At 57.5% G+C, this 10,214-nt stretch overlaps 1 protein-coding gene across 1 annotated transcript; it reads right to left on the reverse strand.

Annotated features, from left to right (window-relative positions):
- Positions 1 to 983: 983 nt before the first annotated feature.
- ISL2 (ISL LIM homeobox 2) lies at positions 984 to 6,732 on the reverse strand. Its single transcript, XM_017858007.1, has 6 exons — positions 6,515 to 6,732; positions 5,460 to 5,649; positions 4,923 to 5,185; positions 2,894 to 3,177; positions 2,152 to 2,319; positions 984 to 1,732 (listed from the first exon to the last, which is right to left on the reverse strand). Exons 1-6 carry the CDS (start codon positions 6,570 to 6,572, stop codon positions 1,616 to 1,618), a joined length of 1,080 nt encoding a protein of 359 aa, XP_017713496.1. The 5' UTR covers positions 6,573 to 6,732; the 3' UTR covers positions 984 to 1,615.
- Between the last annotated feature and the right edge of the window lie 3,482 nt (positions 6,733 to 10,214).

A 10,214-nucleotide genomic window follows, 5' to 3' on the forward strand; every position in this document is an offset into this window, starting at 1 on the left:
TTCTCTTTCTTTCTTTTTGGGTTTTTTGCTTTTGTGTGTGCGCGCTTGCCCGGGGGCCTACTGGAGATTCAGTATCTCTCGGTTATTTCCTGCGATCACTAAAGCCGGTTTTCAAGAAAACAAGTCACAGGGGTTTGAAATGTCACACCAAGTGACCTGGGCACGGCATATCCAGGGGCCATTCCCAGCCCCCCTCCCACCCAGGCCACCCCGACCCCCTCCACTTCGGTCTGGAAAGAAAATAAACCAAGGACACGCCAGACTGGTTCTGGGTGGACTTATTTTCCCGGCAGCCGCCCTCCTAGCGGGGGCTCGTTGCGGCCCCTCGGTGTATCGCTTGCAGGTGATGCCAAACGCAGATAAGCAGCCGCCGCCCGGCCCCGCCTCTGTCTAGACTGGGGAATTAATAAATGCCGCGGATTGATCACGTCGCGCATCCACTCCGGGAACAGCGCGGAGCACGGCACGTCACGGCCGCCCGGTCTGGCCGAGGTCGGCCTTGCTGCTGGGCCGCAGGGCTAGAGGCAGCGCGCGGGGCTTCGAGCCTCACTCAGGGCCGCGGACCGCGGGGGAAGGAAGCGCCGGGAGGGCTGGCAGCGCCGAACGAGAGTGGGGCTAGGAGCTCGGCAGGCGCCAGGCCAAGGCCGGTTCCGGGAGCGGGGCACGCCCTCGCCGGCATGACCCTAGGCCGGAGTCCGCTGCTCAGCTGCCACGAGCGTTGCAGGTCTCCCGCCTAAATGAGTCCCGCCTCCCGCCCGCGGGTCTCCACCGCCAGTTGCCCAGGGGTCGCCAGTGGGGCAGGCCTGCTTCTGCGAGGGCCTCAGCGCGCATGCGCCCAGCCCACCCCTCGGCCGCGCCCAATCCCCACCCGGCCTGCCCAGGCCGCAGCACGCGGAGCCCCGGCAGCCGACGGCAGCCAGACTGGTGGACGTGCCTCCTCCGGCACTCCCGCCGCGCCAAAAGCACACGGGAGCAGCGTCGCACCGGGTTATTATATTTTATTAAGATCAAAATACGAGTCCCACTGTGAACTGGCTGTTCTCACAATAAATAACAATAACTTACGTTTGTTTGTTCGGCAAAGGCTCACACACTCTGTCCTCCGTGGAATAACTTAAACACTTTCAAGGCAAGTCTGGTTTCTACTGTTTCCCAGCAGTCATGCGCTTTGGGAGTTTGAGTGTCTGTTCCTCTGACTTATCCCCTTCCTCTTCTCCGCTAGAGCCCCGGCGAAGACGCCAGGGAGCACGGAGCGGGGGCAGGGCGGGGGTCCACGTGGGCGAGCTCGGGGCCGGCCGAGGTGGGGATACAGATGGGGCGTGGAGGGACAGAGCGGCGGCTACGCGGAGAGGAGAGGGCAGAGCTAACTCTGGTAAATCCCAAATTCTGGTTTTGAAAAAGTAGAGTCCTCGGAGCAGAGGTCTGCCATCTGGTGAAAGCAGGTTGCATCCTGGCGCCTTGGGCTGTCCAGACCGTTTCTCTCGGTCCTCTCTCATAAATAACAATAGAATAATCACGAAGGCGAGAGAGCTTTCGGAACTGGAATGGCCTGAGCATGGGTGAGTCTCATGCAGGGAGCATGCGAGGTCCGCAGGCTGGCAGGGAGGGGTCCCCCTCACGTCTCCACGGGACTCGGCACCATACTGTTGGGGGTGTCCGGGAGCTGCGAGGACAGGGAGGTCACGTCGCTGCCGGAGGAGTTGCCTAGGGAACCGGACTCGGAGAAGGAGACCTGGGACAGCGGAAACACCGGGAAGAGGCAGGTGAAGGGGCACCCGAGCTGGTGCTCCAGGGCCGCGTGCTCCGAGTCGGGGAATGTCCCTTGGGGACCGGTCGCCGGCTGAGAGCAAGCCCGGCGGAGGAGGAGGCCAGGTCCCCAGGCGTACGCAGGGCGGGATTAGGGCGGGGGGAGCGGGTTGGTTAATCCTGCGACCTCTCTTGTGCGCACTTTAATCCAGGGAGACCTGGTTTAGGGTGCGTAATGGGCCGAGGTGAGGTTTCAGAGCCCGCCACTGTTCCCCCTCCCCCACCGCCTAGGGCTGTCCCCAGCCCCTCAGCCCAAGGCTACCCCCTCCCCTCTCTGCCAGGCTAAGTGGCTAAATCCCCAACCCGCAGAGTACCGAGGTCGGGGCAGGTAGGGCAGGGCCTCACCAGCTGCTGGAAGGCGGGTTGGTCCAGGTCGCTCTGGAGGGCAAATTCGCTGAGCGCCTTCCACGGCGGCTGGTACGTCTGCACCTCCACTGCGCTGCCCTGCACAGCGTTCTCATGGCGGATGGGGCTGCCCGCCACCAGGGGCGTGCCGGTCAGTCCCTGAAGGCTCTGTGGGGCAAGCAGAAGGCCTTGGGTGCTCGAGTTAGGTCTGGCCTTTTGTGCCACCTTTGAGACCGGAGCTCCAGGCCCTCAGTGATTTAGGGTCTGCATTACTTTGTGGGGAGGTGCACACTCGACCGCATCGGAAGAGCCCTCTTTCTCCACTGGGGATCTGCGGGGGCTGCAAACTTGCCACGATAGGTCAGCCTTGGTGCTGGGAGCCAACCACCCGGTGAGGAAAGGCAAGGCCTGCACTCCCACCCTTCTGCAGCTGCCGACAGAGGGACACAACCCACCAGCCCGACTGGCGGGCGCTGCACACAGCCATGCCGCCGCGGGCTCCGCGCAGCGCCCGGGACCCGCATGTGGGGCTGCAGCTGGGGCAAGGAGAAACCCCGATCCCAGACAAAATAGGAAGCCCCAAATCCAAGGGAAGCCTAGCTCTGAAGGTACAGACATACACCATCTGGAGCGCCCAGTTCTCCCTGGATCTCCCAGGGCTCGCCCAGAAAAGGGCACACAGATACCGCGGTGGAAGCGCAGGCCCCACCCAACTCGAGCCTTCGGCCCCGCGGCCGCTCACCGTCTTGTCGCTGTGCTGCTGCTGCTGCAGCTGCTTCATGAGAATGGATTTCTTCTTGTCCTTGCAGCGTTTGTTCTGGAACCAGACGCGGATGACCCGCGGGCTCAGGCCGGTCATCTCCACCAGCTGCTCCTTCATGAGAGCGTCGGGCCGCGGGTTGGCGGCGTAGCAGGTCCGCAGAGTGTGCAGCTGCTTCTCGTTCAGCACAGTCCGCACGCGGGTCGTCTTCTCCGTCTGCTTGTGCACGTGCGGGCGCAACGCGGGCTGCCTGCCCGACCCAGCGTCTGCCAGGACAGGGTGGGGCCAGAGGTTAGCGAGGGGCCGCCACCCACCCGCCCGGAGCCCAACCTCCGGGTGGCCGAGCCCCCCGGGGCCCGATTTCGTTTCTGTTTTATTTTGTTTATTTCGTTTAATTGTTCGTCTTCCTCTCCATCTGTTCGCCTTACGCGGAGAGAGCTGTGCATTTTCGTTCTTTCTCTCGCTCCCGGCCGGACTGCCCCGCAGCGATCTCTCGCGAGCTCAAGCAGGGCGAGGGAGCTCGGCGACAGGCCGCTGCGGGGAGGGAGTGGCCGCTCAGGGATGTGCCTCTTCCAGTCACAGGACCCTCGGAACGAGCGAAGCCCTCCGGAAGAAGTCGGAGTTTCAGAGGAAGAGGAAAGAGGCTCGCCCAGAACTCTGGAGAGGGAAAGGGAACGACGTGGACCCGTGGCGAGGTGCTGCTCAGGGGACTGGGTGGGAGGTGCGCATATCCCGGGGGCCTACGAGGGCCCTTCCCTCCTTCAGAGCCCATTTGGACAGGGCACATGTGTAGAAGGGTACATGTGTAGAAGACTCATCCAGGGTTATGGACGGGCCTCCAGGGCCTGCAACAGTTCCTTCCTGCCTGCCCTTGGGCTTCCGCCCCTGTCTCCTTCCTCAAGGCTCCAGGTTCCCCAGCCCAGTGGCCACCCACCCACCACGCTGGTGAACAGCCGCTGGCACTCTCCTCGCTTGGCCCCAGGTTCTCTCCATCCCAGGGAAACAGTGACTGATTCCAGAGCCTGCAGCCTGAAGCCCGAAACAAACAAAGGGGAGCCTCTCCGAGATCCCAGATGGGGGTGCACTGAATACCCGCTTCCTCCCATTTCACATCTCCATTCTACATTCCTGACCTACACACCTTGGATCTATACTGCACCATTTAGGTTTATGTTCCCCTCCACTCATTTCTAGGTCTGGACAAATATTTATAAATAGCCCATCCAGCCCAATTTCCTCTTTCTGTAGGGAGGAAGTGGAAATCCAGAGAGGGGAGGAGTGGGGCAAGGCCACACAGCACCGAGAGGCCCAGCCTGGTCTGCGGATCTGTGCTGCAGGCCTATGGCTACCTGGGGGAAACTGCCCTGCTTGGGGCGGAGGCACGGCTGTTTCTGTTCAGCCCTACCTGCCCATTATACACTCAGACCCCATCTCTGGGCAGCTACTGATTAGGACCCAGAATATTCCAGTGAGAGTCCAATATGCATTGATAACACTCCCCCTCCACCAGAAGAACCTGGCTAAATTGTTCATCAAACTGGGCCTCAAAACAAGACGGCAAAAACCCCTCTTTGTTGGGTTCTTGGCTCGTGGCCGACCAAGCCCCTGCCCAGCTCCCAGTTGGGAGCTGCGTTACTTACACAAATACCCCTGAGCAAACCTTCCCCTCTGACAATAACACATATTCCTCCAAGAAATTCCTAATACAAGCCCCAAGACGGACACCACTTAATATTCCCTGTTGTCATCCACTATTCTGCTCCTAGCACTGTGCCCTGCATGTTCCTGGTCATGGAGAACACGATTCTGCACAATTCCTGGTGCTCACTCATACGCACGCAGTTTCTCCCGGGCACACGAGAACACACACAGCCTTTTTCCCAGCACACAGTTCCGCACTAATACAGAAAAACATCCCGGCAGACCCAACCACACACAACTGACAACGTCTCGTTAGGGACACAAGCACGCAAGCACCCCCCCGCTCACCCCGGGCAGGCCCCGCGCTTACCTGGCAGATGCAGGCCGCGGGAGCCGGGGAGCGGGCCGGGGCTGCGCGGGCTGCCGGCAGCAGCGCGCTCGAGCAGGAGGCCGTGGTCTGCGCGACAGAGCAGCTCGTGCTCCCGCAGCGAGAACTCGTCCCCAGGCAGCAGCTGGCGGCTGCACACGGAGCAGCGGAAGCACTCGATGTGGTACACGCTGTCCCGCGCCCTCATCACCAGGTCGCTGCTGCTGAAGCCCACCTGGCACTTGGTGCACTTAATGCCAAACAGCCTGCGGGCCCAAGGCACAGCGGTGTCAGCGCTGGGCCTGCGGCAGCCCTCATCTCCCCGGCTGCTACCGGCCCCGGCGCGCGCCCAGGACAGTTTGTGGCCCACCAGGGGACTGCGGTGACCCTCCTGCGGGCATTCCCGGGCCCGGGGGCGCGCTGCGGCACCTATGCGGGATGCGGATGGCCTTCTCACCGGGCAGGGCCGGGGCGCGCGGGCAGGCCGCCATCCCCAGCCCCGGCGCGCGGTGGCCCAGCCCGCGTTCCCGCCGGCCTCACCTGACATAGTCCCGCTTGCAGTAGGTCTTCCCGTCTCTCACGAAGCACGTGCACGTCTCGTCCAGGTACTGGCTGCACTCGGCGCACTTGAGGCAGGCAGCGTGCCACTCGAGGTCGGGCGACACCCGCAGGATAAACTGGTCGTGGATCTGACTCCCGCAGCCCACGCACATGGCCGTCCCGGGCTTCTCTGCCGGGGAAGGGCGCGGGGCCGCGTCAGGCCTGACTGCCGGGACCCCGGCCGGCCTCTGCCACTCCAGCCCCAACCCAACCCGCTTGCTCTCTCGCTTTCTTTCAAGACTTGCGACCATAAGGAAAGGTGATGAGCTCTCTAAAGGTCCAGAGCATTGGAAACGAAAAACCAGTATCTTCTGGATTGCTGAAGGTTTCTTCTGTCCCCCACCCCCAAATATTTCGCTAGTACATTCATTAATCACAGTCGTTTTGTCGACGTGTCTTGAAACTAAACGCTAACACGAAACTAAGAAGAGAGTAAATACACAGGCACTGCGGTAGCCTGGACATCAACACCTAACGGTGCTGTCCCGGCATTTCCGCTCACACACTCCCACTCACAGCGGCTGCCTCTTATCCCAGCACAGACACATCGTCTTTCGGCAGTCCCCGCTCATCCTCTCAGACATTTCTTAGTTTAAATATCCCAGAGCAAGCGAGAGAAAGCTTCCTAGCTTTGAAACACCGAAATGCAAACAAACAACAACCAAAAAAAAAAAAAAAAAAAAAAAAAAAAAAAAAAAAAAAAAAGCCCACATCCCTAAATCAAACCTAATTGCCTTTGCGCAAAACAGAAGCAGATTTCGCAGCCCGAAGTCATCCCAGCCGGCTTGAGAAACAGTGTTTACTTATAAAATAAAACAACAGGATTCCCAAAGATAAGCAGTCCTGCAGGAGATATGCATTCGTTTTTCCTCTCTTAAACTATCCTGACAAACAGAAGCCACTTGTAGAATCCACTAAACATTTTTCTGCATTAGAAATTTTGCATATTAAGCACACACACACACCCCACCCCACACACACACAGAAAGACTTACTCTTGGAATGATCACCCATAGCACCCAGAAAAGGATAATGAAAAATAATATCCACCATGCAGAAAAAGAGATGTGCGCAAAGTGTGCGGCCAGGGGCAGAAGGACGAGGGTCGCGCGTCCGGCCTCGGCTCTTTGCTAACTAACTCCTACTGCCCCGCGGAGTTGAGGGAGCGATTCCGCACCGGCCCGCACGCAGCATGACGTCAACACGCACTCGCCCCGGGCCGGAGCTGGGGGCGGGACCTGTGGCGTCACGAAGCTTCCCCAGAACTGCCGGGGATGCGGGGGAGGTGATGGGTACCGGGGGCTGATGGGCGGGGTGGGTTGGGTGGGAGGCTGGGGGTGAAGGGAGATTGGCTGGGAGGAAGTGGGCCAACCCTGATTGGCCCGGAATGAACAATGGAGTGCAGCCCCCCCACCTCCGAAACCTACAAGGATCCTCTCTCCCGCCCCGGGTCTGGCAATCTGGACTGGACCTTGCGTCACCGCCTAGCTGTCTCCGCGGCCGTTACAACTCTGAGCTTCCTCTTGGACTTTCGGGGCGGTTTTCCCAGGCGCGCTGGAGCTGAGTGATGGATACCTGAGAGTGGAGGTGGCCCTCCTTTAAGAGCTCCTTCTTACATAAATTTAAAAAAAAATAAAACCCACTCTCAGGACAAGAGAGCCGAAGACAAGAGGGTCCAATTGGACGTGACCGTCATCGTCCAGCTGGTCACCTTTCTCCTCTCATGTGCCTTTGTTCTTTGGGTCCAAGCTAGAGAGAGAGGGTAGAGAATGACCACCTGGGTTCTGATAAACTCTATTTAAACTTTCCTGTCCGCACAACCTGTAGAAAACTTCCGATTGGGGCATTAAGTGGGTTGAGCCAGAACCCAGATCCAAATGCGCTCACCCGGGACTGGGACGGGTACTGGCTCCATCCTTGCTGCTGCCGCCGCTGCTGCTGCCCCTCCTCTCTCTCCTCCACCACCACCTCCTCCTCCTCCACCTCCTTTTTTTGTTGTTGTTTTGTTTTGCTTTTGATTGTTGTTTTAAATGTAACATGGACTCCCCGCCCCTCATTTTCCCCACCCAAATGGCATAGCTCCTTCTAGGAACACTGCTGGGGTCGATTGCGTGTCCTATTTCCAAAATAAACGATTTTTCTAAACTCTTGTGCTTCATTTCGCAAACCCACTGCAATGCAAATAATCAGAAACGAACATGAGACGCTGGGTAATTTACAGTGCTATCTGCGAGGCGGCGGCTCGTTGGTCCTGAGAAAATCTGAGAGTTCTGAGCAGAGTCCAGGCATTCTTTCTTTCAAAGAAATCGCTGTGGGTTTTGTTTGAAAGGGTTCAAAGACCGGCCCATTAATTATAAATAACATTTATCCAACCATGGTGTCTGTTCTTGTTTTCCCAGTAAAAGGAGTACCAAGAACTTGGTGTGTGCCTGGGTGGGGCGCGAGGTGAAACGCCTGCGGATAAAGTGTCTCCACCGCCATTCCAGACCCTGGCCCAGACCTTCGGGCTTGTGGGCCTGAGAGCGCAGTCGCTACTGCCGTTCTACTAAGAGCATGAGGTTGGTTGGCCTCGAAACGGGTGTAGCCAAGATCGCAGGCCCAGGCTTTGCCGAGGGCCAGGGCGAGGCCCCAAGTGCACGCTAATATTATTTGACCATGGTCCACGGTGAACGTTCCTCACCGGCCCGGCGCTGGGCCGAGCGCTTTAAGCCCGGTACAGTAGTGTCAGGCTTTTGACCTCCGCCTCTACCTTTAGAAGGTCTAGTCTTCTCACCGGTCCGGCTCTTTTTTTTTTTTTTTTTTTTTCTTGTTGCGACAGAGTCTCGCTCTGTCGCCCAGACTGGAGTGTAATGGTGCGATTTCAGCTCACTGCAACCTCCGCCTCCCGGGTTCAAGCGATTCTCCTTCCTCAGTCTCCTGAATAGCTGAGATTACAGGCGAGCGCCACCACGCCCGGCTAATTTTTGTATTTTTAGGAGAAACCGGGTTTCACCATGTTGGTCAGACTGGTCTCGAACTCCTGACCTCCTGATCCGCCCGCCTCGGCTTCCCAAAATGCTGTGATTTACAGGCGTGAGCCACCGCGCCCGGCCACCGGTCCGGCTCTTGTTACAGCTTACCACCCCTTGGCCAATAGGCCATTTCTTGCTTCTTTAGTCAACAGTCCCCCAAAGAGCACTCACCCTGAGTGTGTGCAGGCGGGTCAGGGGTTGGGGGATGCTGCATTTGAAGGAATGTGTTTATGTAAATGGGGACAAGAGCGGGGGTGGGTATCTGTGCCTGAGGCTGTGCCAGGCCACCAGTGTGACCTCCGGCATCTTATTTTAATTCTCCTTCCCTCAGTTTCCTCATCTGTAAAATGGAGGTATAATAATTGTAGCTATCTCTATTTTGTAATAATTAAATAAACTGTTCTCTGGAAAGGGCTTAGAGCAACACCTAGCACAGAGTAAGTACTCTATGTGTTAATTATGACAATTATGATTGTGGCTGTATCCTTATGTCGGGAGCCTCTGCCCATCCTGCCTGCATGTGTCTGGGTGGGGAGGGGAGTTCTAAGTATGTCTCAGGGTGTGTCATCTGATGATTTCTTTGTGTATTTCGATGTGTGCTTGCTCTGTGTGTGTCTGCTGTGTAGATGGGGTTTGGAGATGTGTAGTCTGTGCATAGACTTTGTGTACAGGTTATATCTGTGAATGTGGGCGCGCAGTCAGAACTGGGAGGGGACTCTTGGTGTTTGTGTGTCTGCATGTAGAGCGAGGAGGCGCATCTGGCCCAGTGGCCCTACCCTCAGGTGACCCTGGAATAGGCCTGACTCCCAGTACCTCCTAGGTCTTGCTCACCAGGCCAGGAGCAAACAAATCTATAATTCAGGGGTTCAGACAGCTGGCGGGGAGGGGGCAGCTCCAGGCAGGAATCGTAGGCCCAGCTTTTAACCCTCTACTGCCTAGAGAAACTCTTCCTTCCCGTTCAGAAAACCCTGTCCTTTGAGACTCCACTAGGGAGGTGGGGTTTGGAGAGGGTTGCCTCTTCTGGGATGCTGGGAAGCCAGGTCAAAACAAATATTTGTTCAGGGCCACCATGTGCAAAGCCCTTGTTGTTAGCCTGTTAGGTCTTAAAAGTAATGTCATGTTGTGGGTAGTACTGGGCCCCTCCAATCCTCGAGGAAACTGAGGCTCAGAGAGGGGAAGTTACTGCCTCAGGTCACAGATTAAATCAGATCTGGCATTGAACCCAGGCTGTCTGGCTCCATCTCGCTTGCTTTTTTCACTGTGCCATTGAAGAGCCACATGAGTGTAGCTCCACCATTCACCCATTTCACATCTCTGGAGCTGTAAAACCAGAGATCCATTTCAAAATCACTCCGTGTGTGACTTCTGGTCACAGCCACCCCTGGGAGACCAGCACTGAGATGGGAGAAGAAAATACCTGCACCTGCTAGGCACGGCCATGGGCAACATGGATGTGGCTCTGCCCTGGTTCTCTGCCTCCTGGCTGCTCCCTTCCACATCCCAGGCTGGCACGCAGGAGACCTGGGTGCCTCCTATCCTGGGTCTTAGAGCACTTTCTCCTTATCAGGAATAGCAGCTTGAGCTCCATAGCTTTGCTTTATCCCATAAAACTAGCCTGTACTGGGGAGAGTTCAGAAGCACAGAGAAGTCTTCCTGATTCTTTCTCCCCAAAACCTCTACCACA

Source organism: Rhinopithecus bieti, unplaced genomic scaffold (assembly GCF_001698545.2).
Source record: "Rhinopithecus bieti isolate Rb0 unplaced genomic scaffold, ASM169854v2 scaffold_47256, whole genome shotgun sequence".
NCBI lineage: Eukaryota > Metazoa > Chordata > Mammalia > Primates > Cercopithecidae > Rhinopithecus > Rhinopithecus bieti.